Source organism: Aythya marila (genome assembly GCF_965140915.1).
Source record: "Aythya marila genome assembly, chromosome: 20".
NCBI classification, from domain to species: domain Eukaryota; kingdom Metazoa; phylum Chordata; class Aves; order Anseriformes; family Anatidae; genus Aythya; species Aythya marila.
The window spans coordinates 9,517,126-9,540,074 of NC_139061.1; the positions used below are offsets into that span (position 1 = coordinate 9,517,126).

General features: G+C 39.1%; 1 protein-coding gene across 1 annotated transcript; it reads left to right on the forward strand.

Moving 5' to 3' along the window:
• Positions 1-1,270: 1,270 nt before the first annotated feature.
• On the forward strand, positions 1,271-22,709 carry APPBP2 (amyloid beta precursor protein binding protein 2). Its single transcript, XM_082776297.1, has 13 exons — positions 1,271-1,423; positions 10,936-11,024; positions 12,077-12,228; positions 12,477-12,600; positions 15,561-15,729; positions 16,450-16,539; positions 17,021-17,088; positions 17,168-17,273; positions 17,786-17,910; positions 18,101-18,186; positions 18,619-18,809; positions 19,217-19,382; positions 20,192-22,709. Exons 1-13 carry the CDS (start codon positions 1,283-1,285, stop codon positions 20,443-20,445), a joined length of 1,761 nt encoding a protein of 586 aa, XP_082632423.1. The 5' UTR covers positions 1,271-1,282; the 3' UTR covers positions 20,446-22,709.
• Positions 22,710-22,949: the final 240 nt, after the last annotated feature.

Consider the following 22,949-nt stretch of genomic DNA (forward strand, 5'->3'; position numbering starts at 1 on the left):
GTTCTAAAACTGCAGAATACTGACTGTGAATAGATGGGACCACTGTGGTTCAGGACCACATAGCAGCAGTCAAATCTGAGCATTAACTTAGTGCGGTATCAAAATCTACACCAAGTAGTAATCTCTTAGCTCATGCCTGTATTACACAGGGGCGACTACATCGCTGGCTACAGACATAGTGCAAGGCTGTTTTACTCCAAGTTATCTTAATTGCCTGTCCCGAAAGTATAGCATCTGCGGCCAAACACTATTTAATATGTCCCTAGTGGCGTGTGCACGCCCCACATGGAAAGCAAATTAAGAAGAAAAACATACCTCAAACAGCGTGATAAAGATAAGGAGATATTGGCAAACTATAGTGGGGCCATCGGGTTCATTTACACAGGGAAAAGGGCGTTTTTACCACACGGCAGCCCACGAGGAACAGCAGGCAAGCATGTGCACGTAGGGCACATTAATAAACCCATGGCTTCCAAATAACGCTCACCTTGAGCTGCCTGCGCACCTGAAAGCCCCAGAAGGAGAGCACCAGCAGCACATCACCGCGGGTTAAGCTGTAAATACAAACACGGGTCCCTTCCAAGGCGGGATATTTGCTGATTCCGTGAAATCCCTCAGCTCACGGCAGGGCAGGCCGCGGAGCTCGGCGTGGGAGGGGGCGCCCGGGGCCTCCCCTGAGGCCAGGTACGGGGAGTGCCCGGCCCGCTGCCCCCCTCACAAATAACTCTCACAAATAACTTCCTCACGCCAATAACGCCCCTATTCCAGTAACGCCCCTACACCAACAACGCTTCCAGACCCCGAGCCCAGGGACCCCGAGCAGCCCCCGGCAGCCGGGCCGCAGGTCACGGCGCTGCCCGCTCACCTCACGCTCCCCCCCCCCCCAGCGCCTCCCCCCCCCTGCATTTCCCCTCACCCCCACCGCAAATCCCGTAACCCCTCAGCCCTTGACTTCCCCTTGGCTTTTTCTTCTTCTTCTTTTTCCTCATTTTTTTTTTTTTTTTAAAATCCTCCTCCACTCTCCGCCCCACATTCGTTCCCTCGCGCCTCCCCAGCGCAGGCAGCTCAACCCCCCCACACCCCCCCACACCCCACACCTTTCCCCTCTACCCCCTTCTCCGCCATCCTCCCCTCGCACCCCAGCAGCGCCTCCATCCTCCCCTTCCCTCCCTCTTCCCTTCCCTCCCTCCCTCCGGGGGCCGGGCGACCGCGCAGGGCTGCGGGGCGTGAGGCGGAGCGGGGCCGGGCTGGGGCTGGGGGAAGGCGGCTCCGCACACGCAAGATGGCGGCGGTGGAGCTGGAGTGGGTGCCCGAGACGCTGTACAACACGGCCATCTCGGCTGTGGTGGACAGCTACGGGCGGGCCCGGCGCCGGGACATCCGCTCGCTGCCCGAGAATATCCAGTTCGACGTTTACTACAAGGTGCGGGGGGAGCGAGGGGTGTGCGGGGAGAGGTCTGGGCCTGGCTGGGCCTTAAGGGGTGGGGGGGGGGGGTGGAAGGAGAAGCGGCCACGGGGAGGGAGGAGGAAGGGGAAGGGGAAGGGGAAGGGGGCCGCAGCCGGGCCTGCCCCACGCAGGGAGGCTCTGAGGGGAAGGGGCGCGGGGTCTCGGCTCCCTCCCCGGTGCTGCTCGGCCGCCGGGCAGGGCCCGAAGGACGTGGGGGGGGGGGGACACGGAGCTGAGGGCCTGTGAGGGGAGAGGCTCCGGGGGGGAGGCTCGGGCAGGGCTCGGCCTGTGGGGGTGGCGGGGGGGGGTCCTGGGGAGGGCTCGGGAAGGGCCCGGCCCTGCCCTGAGGGGCTGCGGGGACGTGGGGAAGGGGTAGGGGCAGGTTGGGACCGAGCGGTTTGGGTTTGGGGGGTGTTTTCGGTCCAATTCTGCCCCCCCTCTTTATTTTTTTTCCTTCTACTGGAGAAGGTGATATCTGGTAGAAGGCGCTGAGTTTGCCAGGCTCTCCTACGTTTAAAGATCTGGTGGGAGCCAGATCCGAGACTCTTTAAATGATCGAGCTGGTTCGCCTTAAATCTGTCTTTCACGCAGTGGCTATTTCTCATTCAGCTGCCTCTAAAATATCCCGAGTTAGACGAAAAGGTGTGCGAGGATGGTCCATTAATTTCTATTGTCCACTAAATAGGTGCTTCATCCATCTACAGGAGCTGCTGGAAAAGAGCATTTGTCAGGAGAGAAACAGTGTGTAAGAGCTATGGAGGCGGATAACCTTTTTTTCCTCGGCCAGTAAATTTCTAAAAACCTAGGATGTGCTAAATGAAGTAGTTTTGCAGATGAGTCCTTATGAACCAGGAGTAGTGGCCCATCCCATACGTATGGAGTAACGGTATTTAGAAGGGTGTCTGATCTTCGATAGACAGAGAAACTGTTTCTGTGGAGTTGAAATACACGTTTTCTGTATATTAGGCACTACTTACCTAATCCATCAGTGTTAAGAAGCACGGGAAATCTGTATATGAACATGCTAACAGAAAATGATGGGGTTGGATACAGCAAGTATTAGATAAACACTAAAGGTGTGGAACTAATAATGCGGACAAACATTTTGAGGTTTATTTTTAGCTGTTCGCAGGTATGGCCATTGACAAGTAAGCTTCCTTGACCCTGTCTTGACATTCATACTGAAAAAGGGATGGTTCTCTAGGGCTTTAAAAGCACAGAAAAAGAACTTCAAATGATGGAAGTGTCTAAGTATATGTTCTTCCCAAATTGTTTAAAAACTAATTCACAGGTGAGCTAAATAGATCAGCGACTTCCTATGCTTTATTAGCACTCTTCAGTGGTTGCATCAATTCGTATTCATTTGGAGTTATTTCATAATGAAAAATAAACCAGCACTGTATTTGACTTCTAAAGAGACTTTAATCTGTTCTGATCATGTACAAGTAGTACATCATCTTGTTCAGGAGATGGTAACAAGCATGCTAAAGGCCTGTCCTCAGAAATACTGGTTCTGTTGTACTAACCGCTAGCCAGTATAACTTTTGTTAATGGTGATAATTTGCTTTTTTTTTTTTCCCCTTTTATTTATGAGTTTTACAACAGGATGATCTTTGATCTGAGAAGTATAAGGTGCACCTCTATTTCTCATACAAATATATACCTATGAGATGTCCAAATACAGAGTAACTGAAAGCAGGTTACGCAGTGTAGTGAGTGTCTTGCCAATGCTGCCAATAGCAAGATGGTCTTCCATGCCTTCACTCTCTTTTCACACTATTTTGTACCTTTTCTGTGTAGGAGAATCTATCCTCTTTAATAGTCGCATTTAAATTAGCTTATGCATAAATGTGACTAAATCTTGGCTGGGATGCTGAAAGCAAGTCTGCAGCCCTGACTAAACGGTGCTCCATATGCAGAGATATCTGCATTCAGTGAGCATCTCAAAGCATAGCCCAGATAAATCTTTTGGAACAGTGCTTGCGTTTTTCTATGCACCTATACAACACCGAGCATGGTTCTTGATGGCTGCAGCAATACAAAGGACATCAGTGAACCAGGTTAGAACGAGAACTCCCATACCACCTTTGAAACAGGGAAGGGGATTGTTCATATGGTGCAAAACCCTGTTTTGTATTGTGCAAAAAAGCAAAACAATTTGCTTTTTTGTTTCAGAGCACAGGTACCAGGCTTTCCAAAATGATACTGATAATAATTACCATTATAGGTTGGGGAGGTATGCTCAGTGCATCCTGACAGTGAGTTCTTTAAAGCAGAATTTCCAAAATCACTAATAGTCTTTAAAAGAAGACAAACTAGAAGCCTTCTCAATCTTTGTTCTGATTATGTGTTGATGGCTGCTCTGTTGAAAGGGCGTCAATTTGTTGTTAGTATTGTATAGAATTGTACTTATTTTTTAAATACGGCTGAGGAAAATTGGTGGGTAATGTAGAACTTGTGAAAATAGCTGCATTTAGACCTTGAAAAAGAGGGAGAATCTTTCTGTGATTATTGATAGGAGGTATTTTTTCAGTCTCACATCTAACTTGCAAAAAATGCTGTTATCTAGGTGTTATTTGCAACTTGTGGTATCACAGAAACTGCCACCCGCTTTGTAAAGCTAAAAGGTAGCAGCACCAGTCAGACTTTATTTTGATACGCACTGTGGATGTTAATTGGCTGTGGCCATATAGAACTATTTTTAACACGTTCATCAGTATGAACACTTGAAATTAGCATTTGCCAGTCTTGATTGCACAGTTTGCTAGCTTGGTTACATTGGTTACAGGATATCCTGGAAATTTTCAAGTCTGCGTTTGTGCTAAGAAAAATATAAATGTCTTATCACATCTGTATTTTGAAGAGTTTAATAACTGGTATTGTCGCAAGTAACACCTGCATTTGGAAAAAATGTGCAAACACAGTGTATTTTGTTTCCTTAGGATCTTTGCCAGGCTTATGTATATCCTGGTGGTGTTGTTTCCTAGTAAAAGTAGTTCGTTCTTTTTTTTTTTTTTTTTTAAACGAGGTGAGGTCCAACTTTCAGAAACCAAAGAAAGAAATATGCTGTATCTCAGTTAAAATGTGAGAATCGTGCCTGGCAGCTGGGCAGTATTTGCAAATGCCAAACTTTTTTTTTATTAAAAAGTAAGTGACAACTGGAATAAACAGAAAGTCCTCAAAAAAAAAAAAATCTTTTGTGGCTTGTCAGGGAAAGGATGGTCTACTGAGGGAGGGAGTTCTTCCAAATAACCGAGCTTTTGACAGAAATAAGACATTGAACTATGTAGTCCAGAGACTGTTTACTTAATGATGTATGCAGAAGTTAGTTGTTTTCCCCTGTTCCTCAGCTTTATATTCTGTTATATGTTAATTATCTTTTTTTTTTGTTGTTGTTGTTGATTCTCCTGGATATTTGAAGTCATACTGCCTCACTAGTCTTAGTGTTCTCTTTTGTAGGTACTTGTTGCAGTTACATGCTAGCAAGCTAATCTTGGATATATGTAGGATAACAAGGAGTTTCGTCTAGTGTCTAATTTCCTTTTGAAATGTCTATTCTGGATTGTGCTGTGTTTTTTTTTTCCACATTGATCTTTCTTGAAAATCATTTGGGTCCAATGTTCTTTGAATGTTTTCTGATGATATCATTAACCACAGGAACAATTGGAGATGACAAATTGTCTCAGTCAGTGCGGACCCGTAACCTTTAGAAATTGCACTATGCTAACTTGTTTTGTATTAACATTTTCAGGCAAAATCCAGAAGGCTATAATCATGCTTTTTCTGTATTTTAAGTGGTCAATAAAACTTCCGGAGTGCTCCCGCCTTGCAGTGGGTCAAAATACAGGTTTTTAATTTACATCTTGATAGCTCCAACTTCTGGACAATGTGTAGCCAGAGCATTGTCTCTTCCCTGTATTCTGGTAATCCAAACAAGAGCAAGTGTGGCTAATAAAAGCTCTTGTATCGCATCTAGTTATTCTTTGAATGAAACAAAATGAATAAACAGGAATTTGCTGACACTTTGCAACACACAATAGAGCGTCCGTTCTCTGCATTGCAGTGGAGACTGCTTTAACTGATGAAGAATGATTATAAGCATCTTTTCCATAAGGTCAGAGTAAATCTGGTTCATCCCTCATATTCCTGGGTATGTGATGAGGGAGGAAAAGATAAGCTACCTACGAATTGAAGTGTAGCTGTACCTCTTTAGTTTGAACATCTTTGTGACCAGAGGAATACAAACAAGGTCATAAGCAAGCGATGTATCGTAGGAGGCAGGCCAGAAATCCAGAACAAGTGGGTCATATTTTGTAGGGCTTCTGGCTGTGACTGACCAGCGTGACTTCACCAGGCTTAATTAATTAATGCTTCTGTCCTTCGAGGGGTCAGAAATATGTATGTGGGAACCAAACGTGGTTTCCATATGTGTGCATGCATACAGGCATTCTCATCACCTGGTTAGACTTCCAGGCTGGCACATGCAGTAGGACTTCCCTGAACACTTTGGATTAAATCATATCCATCTAGCACCCCCTCTTTAAATTAAGACCTCCCACTGAAGGCGAAGCACCATGTCATGAGCTTTTTTACCAATGTTTATTGCTCTTTATTTTAATATGTCCCTTATCTGTAGTCTAAATTTGACTGGAACTGAACCATCCTACCTTATGTCATTGGCTTGAAACTCCTTGCCTTTGCTTACCATTTTCCTAATTCTTATTATTTACTTTGCTCTTTATTTATTTATTCTTCTTTTTGAACCTCTGTGTGGCATGTTTTCTGATCCTAATATGTATTCTGGCTTCCCTGTTTTTTTCAGTATCCTTGTTAAATCTTATACACTGGAACTCAGCATAATTCTGGTAATGAGGTCACATGAACAAAGGTGTTCAGCTGCTGCTGAAGCAATAATTGCTGTTTCTACTTCATTTCATTCATACTGATTTAACTTGAAATCAAAGCAAACTGGATAGAAAAAATAGGGTTTCCCTGCTGTGGAGAGTCACATGAATGTGTGACTCTAGGGTTTGTACTTCACACAAAGTGTACGAGTTCTGTGTAGATGTGAAATAAAACAAAAAATGCTGATGTGATACAGGAAGAAGAGCGAGTTGGAAGAAGTGAAGTGTGCTCTGTATGTAAGACTATAAGCTCAAAAGTTATCTGTTAAATTAGGCTTATTCAGTGAGGGGTTTTTGTTAGTTGTTTATTTTGCTTGAGGTTCATAAAGATCAGATTCTAATTAGAAGTATGTTTTCAAATACGTAAAGTTTGCCTTTTTATGCCCAGTATCACATTGAACTAGCCTTGTCCAGATGCTTTGAAGATGGATTTGAAATTGATTTAAGAGTTCATGTACCTACATTTCTAACTGATTATTTTCTAAGCCTGTCTGCCACCTGTCCCCTTGGCCTTTAATGAGTCATTTGTCAACAGATTGATTCAGTGCCCTAATGATTCCTAAAAATCTTTCTTCCTTCTGTGTTAAGTAGGGGAGAAAGGGGGGGGGGGGTGGTTACAGCCAAACTTGTTTCCTAAATACTGATTTTGGTGTTTAGGTATACAATCCTTCCTACATTTAGCATGGCATTCTACAGTATGTTATTGAACATCACTAAACTTGCTGGGTAGCTCCATGCAATTCTTTGCATCTTTAATTCTTACCAAAATGTCCATATTTATTTTTCAGACCTCTTCCAAACTGGAGCAATAGGAGCATATTTTTCAAATTGCATGTGCTACAGTTCTTCTGGAGGGTCCTCTTAGAACTGGTTAAATTAATCTCCATCTGCTTTTAAAATGTGATTAATTTTAAAAAGCTAAATGTATTTTTAGGTTTCGATCATGTGTTTTCTCTTGTACCCAGTGAAACAGCCAAGAATGCTGGTGATACTAATACTGTATCACTTTCTCTGCGATGTTATGGCTTTGCTTGTACTGGTAGTTTAACATCTTTGTCTTTATTTCTAGGGGTTTGCTAGGAAGCAGTTAGAGCTCAGCTTAATCTATTGAGAGAGAACTCTGACAAGAACTTTAACAGAATTATATGGGCACGATGGTATGATAACAGATAAGTTACAAGTTAATGTTATCAATATGTTTGACTGGGGACACCGCTGTATGCAGCTTTTGAATGCTTTGGACAATGTGCTGTGGGTTAAATGTAAGCCTTAGTTCCTGAAGGAAGATCACGGTGGTTTTCTCATAGCTGTGCAGAACAGTTGGACTCTGCACATGTGTAAATAACAAGGCAACGCATTAAACTTATACCTTGGTTTGTGTCTTCAGTGCCAGAATCGATGTGTCAGATTGAGCTGTTCAAGTTGGAAGTCATACTGTAGGCTCTTACTCAATTTTCTGTAGGTTTAAAAAAAAAAGAAATCTCTGTTAAGCTCCAAATATGTTTTTTTAGACAAAAACTTAACCTCTTCCTTCTTAAGAAATGAATAGTTTTCCAGAAGTCCAGACCTCTGCCGTTCTTGTCAGGGCATGTTTTTCTTGAATCACTGTTTTGTTTTGTTTTTCATGTTATGTAGCAAGGCTTGTGGTCAGGAATTCTGTCTCTCTGGAACTTTAACAAGAGAATCATTTCTTCAGTACTTGCAACTGCTTCTCAATGAGCAAATGAGTGTTACTGAGTCTACTGGAATTGCTTCACTGTTTGCTGTATACTCACTATTTCCATGTCAAATTTTGTTTGAAAATATTGCTTTAACAGCTCTAACAGTTTAAAGAGACTTCAAGCTGAGTTGGTTCCTCAAATGTTTGCCAGCGTGTTGAGGCAAGGGGTGAATAGTGTGGTAAATATTCCAAGGATACTGTATTTCTGGTTATACCAGGAAAAAACGTTGGTAACGTTGGTTGTTTTTCAGATCCAAGAACGGTGCCTTGAGCACTGAGCGCTCATCTCAGCGTTGGGAATAGCAACTTGCACATGGCAAACTTGGCCCTTTGGGCCTGAAATAATAGATGTACCAAAAATGAGGATGTGGTTCGGGGCTCCCCCCACGACCAGGGCGTTTTTTCATTGGGAATTTAAGAATCCCATGTAACAGTGGGCATGATACTACAAATGTTTATGGAACTTCATAAATATATTAATTTTTAAAGGTCATATTAGAGTTAACATTTGGCAAAGCAGTGTTAGAGTAATCACTGGGATTTTTAGTTAGCACTGCAAAGTGATGAGGGGAAGCTATGATGTACTTGGTTGAAAACCGAAATATTGAACATACGCTAGTCCTTCTGACCAAGTCTTGGTAAAATAGCTTGGTGTTAAGTCTTAGTTTCTTCCACAAATAATCTCATTAATTGTTGATAAGATGTCTGCCTCAAGAACTGGAATACTAGGCAAGATATAATCTGTTTCGATTGTGAAAAATATGTTTTAGGTTTTATATATAATAGTTACCTTTACAGAGTTGTGTGGAGAAAATGAGACTGCTTACCATAGCAGTAGTTTTCTGATACCCCGGGCTGGATGGTCTTTCTCTACCAGAGAGAAAATAGCTTCAGAAGAAACTGATTTCTTTGAAGTACAGGGACATGGCACTGTTTTATCTGAGGAGTAACTTTGCACGCAGACTTGTTCTGTTTTTTTAAGGGACTTCCTTTTTTTCCAGTGAAATGGATGACTAAAAGGAAAACATTCATTTCTGGCAATTGACATTATTAGGTCAAAGTATTTTTGAAGGTTTTTTTGTAGGTTCTGTTGTTAAAATAACAAACTTACTGTGCTGTAAAATCAATGTCATGTGCTTTTATAAGGAGAGTTAACTAAAACTAAGTTTCTGGCTGGGGGAGATGTTCTCACATGCTTTGTTTGAACACGAATTCATCTGCTTCCTGTCTTTGTGGTTAAAAAGGCAAACAGATAGAAGATGCGTATAAAGGTTTTTTAAGAAATTATGAGAACTCAGAGGGGAATGTTAAAGTTCTCATTATATTTGTGCTTCTACTTGAACACCGCTAGCATGTTCTATCAGCCTTTGCTTACAGAGTGAGGGTGCTGCTCACTCACAGCACATGGAGTCTTGCTGCCAACACACGTCAGCCTTGGGCAGTGTGTGTTTGAATACCTTAGCATGTAGATTGAAAAGTGGGGTTTGCTGAATAACTGTTAAGACTGCAACGTAGTAGTGCTTTACCTGCATGCTCCTGATGGTGTGAAACGTTACTGCATAATCTGTTTGGTGTCAGATCATAGTATAGTGTCCTGGTCCTGCCTCACGTGGTGCACACATGAAACAGGAGAGAAACGGACCTCAAATGGCCTTTGTTGAAAGATGCAGCATCTAGAGAGGAGTCCTTTTCCCCATGGAGCCACCGCCTTGCAAAAAAAAGAAAAAATATATATATATGTTAAGGACTGGGGGTTGTCCTAGAACACCTAAAACAAATAAATGGTTGTACTGGAGCAGCCCTGTGTAATCCAGTGCTGTGCTTCTGACAGGAGCTGGGGATGGATATATGAGTATGGCAAGTGTATAGTGGTGCTTCTTTGATTACATACCCAACTGTCAGTCATTTGTGGTTCAGGGACTTCGATGTCAGGATTTAATAGCCCGCGATGGATTTTTCTGCTGTATATTTGTACAGACATTTTCATACCTATGTAAATTCTTAGTATTTATAGCATAATGTGGCAGAAAGTTCTGCAGCTTAACTCTGCGTTGCATAAAGAACTGTCTCCATGGTTTGTGTTTTTGTGAGCAAGCCAACTGATATATTTGCTTATCTGCAGGTAAAAATTAGTTTGGACATAAAATTAGACATTGCTTTTAATAAATTCATGAACAGATTCACATGAATATTCCCATTTACTCAAACAGGAATTACTCATGTGAGCTCAGGTATTAATGGGGTCAGGGCTCATGCCTGTGTTTAGCTCTGGGTATCAGTGAGTCATTCATTACAGAACTTGTGTTTTTTGTTTGTATATATAATTTTATTGTTGCATCCTTTGTTCTAGGGGCCTGCTCAAGTTTTCTAGGATCACAATATATTATTTTATTATATCCTTTATGCTTTGGCTTTGGATTTCCACTTACAAATATTCTAGAATAATGCTGGTTGCTAGATTCTGTGTAATTTTAAAAATGTTTTCAAAGCATCTGGTATCAAAGAAGCTATTCACTGTAATTCTTGATAGCTTGGGGAGTTTTTTGGCTTTGTTTTTTAGCTGAGGTGTCATGTTGTTTTGATGATGCAGGTGAATATAGTGGACGTTTGGAGAAAGAAAGAAAAAAGTGGACAAAAACAACTTGAAACCACATACAGAGCTCTCATAGCTTGTGTTTGTTCAGTTTTTAACACTAAAGTTGTGCTCCTGTGTGGAGATTGTGGAACTGTTACTTTTTAATATTTACTCCGGCTCTATTTCAATACTTTGAAGTCTGGGTTTCATCATAAGTCATCCTTGTGTTAAATTTCCCAGGAGAGTGCAAAGTCTTAAATTTTTAAATATATTTGTGTCTTCCTTTCAGCTTTACCAACAGGGCCGATTATGCCAGCTGGGTAGTGAATTTTGTGAACTAGAAGTCTTTGCGAAGGTGCTACGAGCTTTAGATAAAAGGTAAGTATCTTAATATTTTGTTAGTTCTCATTTCAGCTCTTAGCCCTTGATCTGGGCTTTGAATCTGGAAAAGGTCTCTAATTTTCTTGGGTTTAATAGCCTATGTGATAACCATAGGAAATACCTCTTCAGATTTGCAGAAGGGCTTTTAAGGTACAGTGTCTCTTTCTCTGTCATAAAATAAATAAAACAGTTGTAACTTCTATGCAAATACACCAAGTCATCTGTGATACTTGGTACTCAGATTGCTTTCTTTTTCTACTGTGCAGTTTGTGCTAGCCGTAAGTCTTGTGATAGGTTTCACTGCTCGCCAATACCATGCCTTAAAAGTTTTTAGACCTGCGGGTGTCCACTTCTGTTATCACATGCAGTGTATGCTATGTCTGGAAATTATACACGTGCTTATCTCCATTGTTGTGACTGTTCTGAATCAGAAGAGTAAGACGTACAGGCCAGTCAAAGTATGTTTCTTTAGGTTGCAGCTAATTCTAGGGGAAGGGTTATCAAACTGATAGGATCGCCCCAGTTTAAAGAGTTTTCCTGTCTGTAAATATTACCACTCTGTATTGTTACAATCAGAACTTGACTTTTTTAGATCAGATTGTTTGTAACCAAAATAAGTTTTATGTCTTCAGACATATCTCCCTTGTTGCATGTGTGATGTTAATGGGTTCGTCACTGCTCATTTATCTGCAACTTCAGTGGGAGTTGTGGGGCAAGGGTGGACTTTGAGGCTTCCCCCCCTCTGAGATTTAGCTAAAAATGTTTTCCAGTTCTAACAATGTGTGGGTAGTTTGTATATCGCTTACACTGGAGGGTGTCCTTGTAAAGAACTTTGTGTACACTCGTTCTATTTGTTGGCTAATCCAACAACTGTAACCCATTAGCCTTGAGATTGACAATTATTCTGTATTCATCTGGTTTTGGTTTGAGAGAAGGTCAGAGTTACTTCTTTGAATCACTACCCATTTGAATTCATGGCACTCGAGCCAACTGACTGCAGTGTCTTAAAAACTTTACGTATAACTAAATTCTGTTTTCTTTTGTTTCAGACATCTGCTTCATCACTGTTTTCAGGCTTTGATGGACCATGGAGTAAAAGTTGCTTCTGTACTGGCCTATTCTTTCAGTAGACGGTGCTCCTACATAGCAGAATCAGATTCTGCTGTAAAAGAAAAAGCAATTCAGATTGGTTTTGTTTTAGGTAACTGATGATAAGCTATAAAATATATTCTTTTGATTCAAGCTTCAGTTAAGCTAATGCTATTTAATATCTGTAACTTCTTTTAAATAATGTATATACGTTTGGAATACAAGTTTTAGAAAGCTACTTGGTGTCTTATGTATATTGGATTTAAATGTCTGAGAATTTCAGGCTGCTCTCTGCTCTTTGAATGTTTGGGATTTAAAATTTGCAGGCATGATGCTTAATATTTTATTTTTTTTCTCCAGGGGGATTCCTATCAGATGCTGGCTGGTATAGTGATGCTGAGAAGGTATTTCTTTCCTGCCTTCAGCTGTGCACCCTTCATGATGAAATACTTCATTGGTTTCGTGCAGTAGAATGCTGTGTAAGGTGAGCTCACCTTTTTTGCATGAGGAGTTTTGCATTGGTGTTTTCTGAAATTACATTTAGTGTACAAGAAGAATTCACCAAATATGAATGCTAAAAATACAGTTGAGCAGAAATAAAAAGAAAACATACCTTTCCTGATAATAGATCCAATATGTTCTTGAGCTATTTAATTATGTAGTTAGGTAAATTCAGGTGTCTAGTTCTTGTTAGATGCCTTCAGCCACAACTTAAGCATTTGGAAAAGAATTTGTTTTTAGGAGGCATTTAGTTTTTGCATCTGGCTGGTTTCACAAGACCTGTAGTGGGGTCCGTTCAGGTAAGTTCCCCTGCTCTTACATTCATGTACCTAGATGTGTGATGCTGATACAATAAGTGGCAAGTAGCCAGGTTGTTTTCATTGGCAATGGTGTGACTGACCTCTTCTGTGTGTTGCAGCTATGGGCTTGAATACCTATGTACTAGTAAGCATAGTTAAATTTGAGATATATATTTTTTTAGCTGCTCTAATGAGCAACAAGGTATCCTGTTTATCTGAATATAGACAAAAATATTGTTTTGGAAAACTGCTCCAAAACAAAACTGCACCTAGTTTGTAGTTGGGTAAATGAGAAGTAAATGGGTTTGCTAGTAGCTGCTTATTTTATGTATTTTTTTTTCAGTGTTGGAGAGTGATATACAGTCCACACAGTTGTGGATAAAATATTTTCATTTCATGCTAGAAAAAACATCCATCATTAGAATGATTTCTTCTGAACTGGAGCTGCTAATTCTGTTTGGGCAGAGACAGCCATTGTTCTTGTAATGGAAGCTGATGGCCTGCATATAACATTAAGTCTCTCTGGGCAGCAGTGTGAATGGAGAGATACTGCTTTATGCGTTGGCATCTCCCAAACAATTAAATAACTGCACAGTTTAGTTGGAAATATATCAAATAAAAAGAATCCTGAAACGATTCCAGAAGCGCTAAGTATGTAAATTCTGCAAACCCTTTTGTGGGAGAGAGCAGTAATTGTACTCAGCTTCAAAGTCACAAGGTAGTAAGATAAACTTTTTGTTGTTACCATCTAATCCCCAGTGTAGAATAACTTGTTTGAACCACTTGAATAACTTGTTTAAGTCCAGCACTTGAAAATACAATTCTCTAAGAAGTGGCTCTTCCTATTCTAAAACCTAGGAAGTCCAGTCTCCAGGGGTTTAATTAATGCACTGTATTATTAATAGAATGCAATTTAAAAATGTAAACCTTTGTTATCTAGACGTGATTTGGTGTTTCTTTGTTGTACTAGCACTAGTAAACTATATGAGAAAACTCAAGAATGTGATTTGGGATCTCTTATACAAACTTTTATACTACTTTATTGCAGGTGTAGTGCTCCTATTGGCTTGATTTCTTTGATTTTTCTATCTTACACAATAAGGCACAAATATGTAATACAAATACATGGTTCTCCCATGTCATTGTTTCACATTTTGCTAATTCTTTTTTGGTGTTTTTAGCCTTACCAACATGTTGTGTAACCCTGTGGTTGCTGATTGTTACGCTATTAGAGAATGATTTTACTCTAAAGGGGAGAATTGCAGACATTAAAGAAGATTTGAAGTTATTAGCGTAAAGGTTATGAAGTGTTTATTCTATGTCTTTCTCTTCTAAAATTCCTTTGGATTAATAATGGAGTTTTTGTTACTCAAAACTAGATCACATTTAAAAAAAAAAAAAAAAAAAAGCAAAAACCTGCACAACCCTTTCAGTTTATTATCTAAAGGATTGGATTAGGTTTAGCTTGATTTCTGGTTGGTTGTTTTTAGATACTGCTGCTGAAGCACCAAGGTACTGGATATTGTCTTTCCCATGTGCATATGTAAACTGCAGTATTATCCCCACTCACATACGTCATTATGTGGGATGTGGGCTTCATGTATTTGATGATGGATGGCAGCTCCTCAGCATCTCACTAGTTGGAATAGTTTCCTCTCTTTCTGAAAACTACAATTGCTTTGTTTTTCTCTCCAGTTTCTTTAAAATTCCTGCCTTTATTGCATCTAGATAGTTTTCTGCTGCCTGTGACCAAGAACACAATGCATTTCTGCATCATGTTTAGTTCTCAGAACTTATTTAAGGAAAAGTAATTGTCTTTTTTTTTTCCCTCTGGGTCTTTGTCACAGTGTTTCTTCTTGGAAAGCTGATGTTTGTTTACTTTGCATGTTTCAGGGGGTTTTTGAAGGTCTTTTCTTTTGATTATCTCTCTGCATGGCTATCTCTCTGCTCTGTGCTTGCCTGCCAGTCCCTGCTTGTGAAAATGTCAGCTTTATTTCCTTTCTTGTTAATGTTTGATTTCATGATACATTTCAATCAGAAAGTATAGGAAGAGTATTATGGGTAGGCTGAATTTATAGGGCAAATTTAAATGTATTACCTTGCTGTTGCAGGAGGCGTAGCTACAGTAACTTAGAAATCTCAGAGTAAATGCTTACAGGAAACAAGTTTAAAGAAGAGAAACATTTGGTCTAAAACATAATTGATCTTGCCTTCCTCTGTAACCGTTTATTGGAAGATCTAGTGTAATGTATCATAAAAGGTATAAAATATTGCACTACACATTAGCTCGTGTTCCCTGAATTTAGCCCCTCTTTGCAGTACAGAATGGATTTTATGAAAAATAAAATATAAAGCCACAGCAGAGTGGTTTGAGCACTGGATATACAATGATTCATCAACATGGAAAAAATCATTTGACGTTTCCAACGGTAAAAATTCTTGCTGTGCAAGATGCAAAGCATGGAGTACTGAAACAGTATTCTGTAAACAGTTCTTTTGTATTACTGAATTCAGACAGTGCAATTTTGCTGGGATGATAGCCCAGTTCTATTGTAAGTATAATGCCAAATAATAGATCAGTGGTACTGCTGTATAATGAAATGGTTTACTCAGTGTTTAGAGGATCTCTTTACGTCTTCCTAAGGTTGCTGCATGTTCGAAATGGTAACTGTAAATATCACTTGGGAGAAGAAACGTTCAAACTAGCTCAGTCTTACATGGACAAACTTGCAAAACATGGTCAGCAAGCAAACAAAGCAGCACTCTATGGGGAGTTGTGTGCACTGCTTTTTGCCAAGAGCCACTATGATGAGGTGAGTGGGATTAGTTTGTTTTTGTTTTACTTTAGGAAGCTGGTTATGAAATCTGCTAGGACTTTTCATGACTGGCTCGCTATTCATATTGTATTTCTCGCTTAAGTTCCTGATTGGTTTTGGTTCTTGTGTGGTAGTGCCAGAGGAATACTTGATTTACCAACTGATTTCTATGTGTTCTTAGTCTACAAGCTCTTAATGGTAGTTAATCCATCAGTAATAATCTTATCACATATAATTTCTGAGTATATTTTGGTTATCAGGAAATGACACATTACAAAAAGCTTATTTTAATAGGTAAAGAATCGGAAAGCACAGATAGCACTTTGCAGCTAGTTTAGAAAAACTGCAACTTCAGTGTAACTGCTGCATAAACAGCAATTTTCTTTTAGGTTCTAAGTACACTGACTAGCAAGCTGTTGTTTATGATAAGAATTGTAAGGATTACTTAAAGACTATTGAATACATTTTTGTCTCTAGAATATATTACATTCATTGTAATTATACAGAACTTAGACCAGTGTAAAATACTTCCAAGTTCAGTTATTAAGCTTAAGAGGAATCTTTAAGTTGGCCTTCTCAGATTTAGCTGAAAAAGCTTTATCAAACATATGCAACTAAATAACTTTTTTTTAATTTTGTAATGTATATGATCAGTATATTTTTCAGAGCCTAGTTATGAAATTCCAGACTAAATATGTTGCTAACTTTGTTCAACAGGCTTATAAATGGTGTATAGAAGCTATGAAGGAGATCACAGTTGGCCTGCCTGTAAAAGTAGTAGTGGATGTTTTGCGACAAGCTTCAAAGGTGAATTTAAAATCTTCCACATTCCTTTTGTAAGTGAGTTACTACTGAGAATTGGTGAGGATGGGTAGTACCTCCAGAATACTCAGGAAACCTGGTCTGTATTGTAAGCATTATGGTTTGTTATTTGTCTAATTGGTCTATCTCAGCTGTGTGGATTTTTTTTCCTTTTCCCTGAAACTGACTTACAGCTGTTCAAAGGAACCTCATGACAGAGTTAACCTGAGAGCATTCCATGAACAGGTGGTCTGTTTCCATCTTTGTAGACTAGGTGCAGTACTAGCACTCTGTTTAGTCATTTATGTCAGAATAAAATATGTTTATTAATGTTATCTGTAAATTTTTCTTAAATAAGTTGAAAATTACTTTAGTAACAATGACAGTATTTTGAAATTAGAAGTAATAGTGAGCAAATGGGCCAATATCTGGAGGAGATGCATTCTAAGTGTGCACCTCTTCATGTGCTTCATTTCTATGTGTTTAGGCTTGTGTTGTAAAACGTGAATTTAAGAAGGCTGAACAGCTGATAAAACATGCAGTATACCTTGCTCGGTAAGTAGCATTCCAAAAAATATCTTTTAAAATTTATGCTTAACTTGCCTCAGTTTGTAATATAAGTATGTTCCTACAGGGAACATTTTGGAGCCAAGCACCCCAAATATTCTGATACGCTACTAGACTATGGATTTTACTTGCTCAACGTAGATAATATATGCCAATCCGTTGCGATCTATCAGGTATGCAGCAAAACTAAATGTCTGTCTTTGGTTTCTATTACTGAAAAGCTCTCAATTTTTTTTAGTGTAATTTGCATGCAGTTAATTCAGGGAAAGAAACAAAAGTTGTTTAAATTACTGGCAAGCTTTTTCAAAAAATAATGAATCATAGAATCATAGAATATCCTGAGTTGGAAGGGACCCTTAAGGATCATCAAGTCCAACTCTTGACACCGCACAGGTCTACCCAAAAGTTCAGACCATGTGCCTAAGTGCACAGTCCAATCTCTTCTTAATGAAAACAACCATTAGTTTTTGTTTCCGTTTTGCCCTGACTCCTGAATGGATTTTATATATATTTACTGCATCAAGTGTGTACGTATAGGCCTATAGAATTTCAGAACCATCCGACATTTTTTTTTCCTTTTTTACAGTGACAGAAATTCGTAAGTTGTTGTTCTTTGTCTTTTTTTTTTTTTTTTTTTTTCTCCCCTGTATTGACTGATGAAATGGTGTTCTTCTAACTCTTTCAGACAGCTCTCGATATTCGGCAGTCGGTATTTGGAGGTAAAAACATACATGTAGCTACAGCTCATGAAGACTTGGCTTACTCTTCTTATGTTCACCAGTACAGCTCTGGAAAATTTGACAATGCACTGTGAGTACATTGACCTGAGGTAATGGCAGTAAATCTAGTACTGTAAATGGGGGAAAAATGTTTTTAAATGATACGAATTTTCTGATCAGAACTTAAATGTATCTGTTCATTTTATTAATGTTTCTAACACTTTACCAGTTAGCTGCTAATTTAAATAAAACTCTGGCTGCATCTATTCAAACTTTTTCAGATTCCATGCTGAACGTGCTATTGGCATTATAACACACATTCTCCCAGAAGACCATTTGCTCTTGGCATCTTCAAAGAGAGTTAAAGGTAGTACACTTAATTGCGTTACTTGGAACAGTTTAATACTGTGTCAGTGGAGATCAGTCATTCAGATATGTTTATCCTGTTCCCCAACAGAGGCATTGTAACTTGAGCTTTTTCCCAAATGGAGGTCACTCTAGAAGACTCTCAGCAGTCCTCGGTGCTCTTTGTCAACACACTTGTAAAATACAAATAACTTCTTTAAAACTTAGTGGAAGACTCATTGAATAAAAATAGTAAAAGTATAGATTATTTAAAAAAAAACAGGTTGGTAACTCTGGTCATACCATTTGAAAGCAGTTTGTAATAATCATAAAGCCTGATTTAGATGTCTCCCGAGGTCTCTTGGGTAGATGACTTTCTGCTACCTACAGTTAGCGTATTTGTGTTTAGAACACAGTAATTTTGCTTGTTTTTTTTTCCCTCTGCTATACTCAGCACTTATCCTGGAGGAGATTGCAATAGACTGTCATAACAAGGAAACTGAGCAGAGGTTACTTCAAGAAGCTCATGACTTACATCTGTCCTCGCTTCAGTTAGCTAAAAAAGCTTTTGGGGAGTTTAATGTACAGACAGCAAAACACTATGGCAACCTTGGAAGACTGTATCAGTCCATGAGAAAGTTTAAGGTAAGATTATGCTAATGTAAATGTCTTAAGATCTACAAAACCTCTATAATTCTGTCACTGTAAAAAAAAATTATTCTATGGCCATAATTCATAACCTCAGTTGATATTTTTATGGCTGAAGAACTTGCACTTTAATGTCTCACTTTGCTTTGTGCAACAATAATTAAGATGCCTTCAGAGACAGCATGATGTCAGTTCTGAAGACGGAAGTGATACTATTTGACCATCTAAAACAGTATTTTGGCTTTTATTTTGGTTTACCTAGTTCTTTTATGCCTTTCATGAAATAGTACAGTCTATTTAGCCACTAAATAGTTATGTTTCTTTGTCTCCCCCTTTTTATTTGTATTTATTTATTTAATGCATTATAGTGAGTAGTCTGACCTATGTGAATTTGTTCCTCACAGGAAGCAGAGGAAATGCACATCAAGGCAATTCAGATTAAGGAGCAGCTTCTGGGTCAAGAAGATTATGAAGTTGCCCTGTCAGTAGGACATCTAGCTTCTCTCTATAACTATGATATGAATCAATATGAAAATGCTGAAAAGCTTTATTTGAGATCCATAGCAATTGGTAGGTGATTCTTCCAATGTTTGTCTACACAATACTTCTAATACCACAGAAAAGCTTATTACTAAAACCTTTAAAACACTTCTAAGGAACTTAATTCAGTATGTGTATTTCTGTAGGGTTTCAATGTAAGTCTAATACTTTTTCTTAAATGTTCTGCTTGGGACTGAATTACAGGATTTTATCACTCCCAGGTTTGCATCAGAACTCACTCTTGAAAACATCTAGAAACATGACCAATTAAAAGCTTTGGTGTTAGTCTTCAGACTACATTTTGGAGTTGCAGCTGTAACTTAAACGCAGAATGTGGTTACCTTCCAAAAGAAATGGAAAGCCATTGTGCCTGTCAGCCTTCCTTGTATATTCATTATTTTTTTCCCGTTACCACTTGCTGTGAACTTACAAATTAAGTGTATCTTTGGGCCTTGCTCTAGCTCAGTTTTGAAACAGGCGTTCTTATTTCGTATTGTTAACGTGTAGAGTGGGTTACCAAAAAAAAAAAAAAAAGATCTTAAGGTAGAAGATCGAAAAACAATTTTTTAAATGAATTTCGAATGAAACCGTGACACAAAATGATTGCCTTCTGTATGAGGCTACTGGATTCTATCTATGCATGTAAAGCTAGTAGAGTCCTTGAGGACAATTTACAGTTCTGTTTAAAGGAAAAGTTTGATATAAATGTCAAGCATTGTCCAGGAAGCTTGCATGTTGTAACAAAAAGGTTCGTGTTGCTGATAGAAATGACGTGAGAAGTAAGGTACAATGTATGGGTGGATTACCTTTTAATTTTGTTATCTTCTGGGTTTCTTCAGGAAAGAAGCTTTTTGGTGAAGGATACAGTGGACTTGAATACGATTACAGAGGTCTCATTAAACTGTACAATTCCATTGGCAATTATGAGAAAGTTTTTGAGTACCACAATATTTTGGCCAATTGGAACCGGTTGCGAGATCGGCAGTTCTCTGTTACAGATGCTCTGGAGGACGTAAGCACCAGCCCTCAATCCACTGAAGAAGTGGTCCAGTCTTTTCTGATGTCTCAGAACATTGATGGACAGAGTAGCTAAGAACTTGGTCAATTAACCAGTTAAGGTTTTTTCCCCAGATTACAGGGGAAAAGTCATACTGTGAAATCTAAACCATGTAGTTCTCTGGGGGCTGGAATTTGCATTGAAACACTGGTCCAGTCTACTGAAGAGTGCCCATACGGATGAATGTGTGTTAAATTCTTATCAGCATGTGTATGGCATGTTTAGTTCGGCTCACATTTTTAACTGGGTATTCCAGAAAACCCCTACTTTCTCTCTTCTTTCGAAAGAACCTACTTTACAGAAAGTCTGCAAGAGAACATTAAATAAAACTGTTTGAGTTCAAAAGAGTTGCATTCTTGTTATGAATGGAAGGTTTCATCAAGAGCTTTCTTCTGATATACAGAAAGAATAAATGCTATGCTGTAAGAAAATACACAAGAGAGGTCTTTCTACTGTATGCATTGTAGCAAAGTTAATCACAAATATTAAGAAAAGGGAGAATGCCTTGGCTGCCACCTTACGAAGAGAAGTGGCAAAGAACCACTTGGGAGAGAGCAACGTACTCTTTGTGAACCACGATAAGTTGATGAGCAAATAACCACCGTATGTTGTTGTTAATATCCTGAACTGGACCAGTGTTCATCTGTAAGCGATAGAAGATCCAGTAGACCAGCAATCTTAGTTTTCTTTGGTACCAACCAAGAGTGCTAACTTTCCTAACAGGACCAGGAAAATCAAAAGTGGACCAGCCTGCTAGAAACAGTTTTTGGACCAGTGGCTTTAATTTAATATTTCTGCCCCTGCATTCACTTTTACGGTAGAATTATTTCATTTAGATGTATGATCAGTGCAAAATTATATTCATGTAATAGATACAAAACTAGGAAGTGAACGTTCTTTAGCAGTTGCGATGGCATGTCTTTACTTAGTAAGCGTATACAGATATTAATGTCAATGCCACACACAAAAACTAGAAATGCTTAACTATTTGCTGCAGCCATTTTTTATTTTTATTTTTGAATGGGCTTACTCTAATAATTGAGGCAGTAACTTGTTTATACCAGTTAATAGTTTTGTATTACAATCCAGTTCAATTTTATGTTTCTGGAGAACACAGCTTATTGTACAGTTTGCAGGGGTCAGTGGAAAATGCCAAAAAGCACAACAGGTCTTTTTTGTGATGCTTCATTTCTACATTAAATGATAGTACAACCAGAAACTGATTCCTTTACGTTAATTTAAAAAGCAGAAGTCAGCTGTAAAGATCCTTTAATAATGCCTATCTCACTAGCCTGTCTTAATTTTTCTTCTGTTGGGGCATGGGGGCTGCTTTGCTTTTTTTGTTGTGTTTTTTTTTTTTTTTTTGAGTGTGTGGGTTTTGTTTTCTGGTTTTTGGTTTTTGTTTTTGTTTTTAATTGTTGAGGTAATACTCATTTGAAAGTCTGTGTAACATAGCAAACTAGAAACAACTCACTGCTGTTACCTCAGTTCTTATTATAGTGGCACAAACAGTGCTCCTATAGTTAGGATTCTGTCAGTTTGGGTTCCCTTCCCCCCCTATTTTCAGGGGTTTGTAACTTGGCCATGAAAGTTCAGTCCAAGCTGAGGTTCTGCAAGCAAGGTTCCTGCAGGACTTGGACTGGATGTTTTGTTTGGGGTTTGTTTTTTAATTTGTTTATAAAGCTTGGGACAGGGAAAGCTGCTTGATGGTCTTCAAAAAAAGAGTGCAGAGAAGAAACAAATGTCAGACACTACTTTGAGCCTACCGGCTCTTTTAAGAACTGAAATTGTACAGGCCAATAGTTCGTATACTGGTGCCTTCAAGTATAATTTTGGGGGAAAAGCTGAATAACACCAACTTGAAAATGCAGTTATATAATTAGTGCAGCTTTAATGATTGCACACTTGGAATACTTTTACTGACATAACAAGTAGTATTTGCATTAAAAAAAAAAAAACCTGGTATTAAGACTTACATTGCAGTGTATCCTCAAAGGCTGTTCAAGGAAAAGCCAACTTAAAATTATGCATGGATTTTAAATCTAATTTCTTCATAGTAATTTTTCTTGTTTACGAGTGCTTTAGGTACTACAAGCAAATTTGGCTGTCTACCAGGCAAAATATTTTCATCCCCAAATGTTCATATGTTAGGGCACTGATGAATTAGTTGTTATGAATTCTCTTCTTTAATCCTGTTAAAACTACTTAAATGAAGCTTGTAATATTAGTATCAGAACTTGGGCAGGGGAGGCATGCTTAAAATTGTCCTAAACAAGCTGTGTAGCTTCTGTACAGCCTCAAACCAGGTATGTGGATTTCCATTTACAGCGCCTGGAGCTGCTTGCCTGGGGTTTGCAGTCAGGGCTCTGCTTCCAGCTTTTGACTGACAAAACTCAAAGGTCTCAAGGTTTTTTGTTTGGGGTGGTGAGCTTGACTGATTTCAGTGCAAGAAGTCTCCGTGAACCATTGCTGTTATTTCAGCTCTCGGGTTTGTGTGTGTGTTTCGTGGATTGCCTTCAAGTTGTGGCAAACAGGAGGGC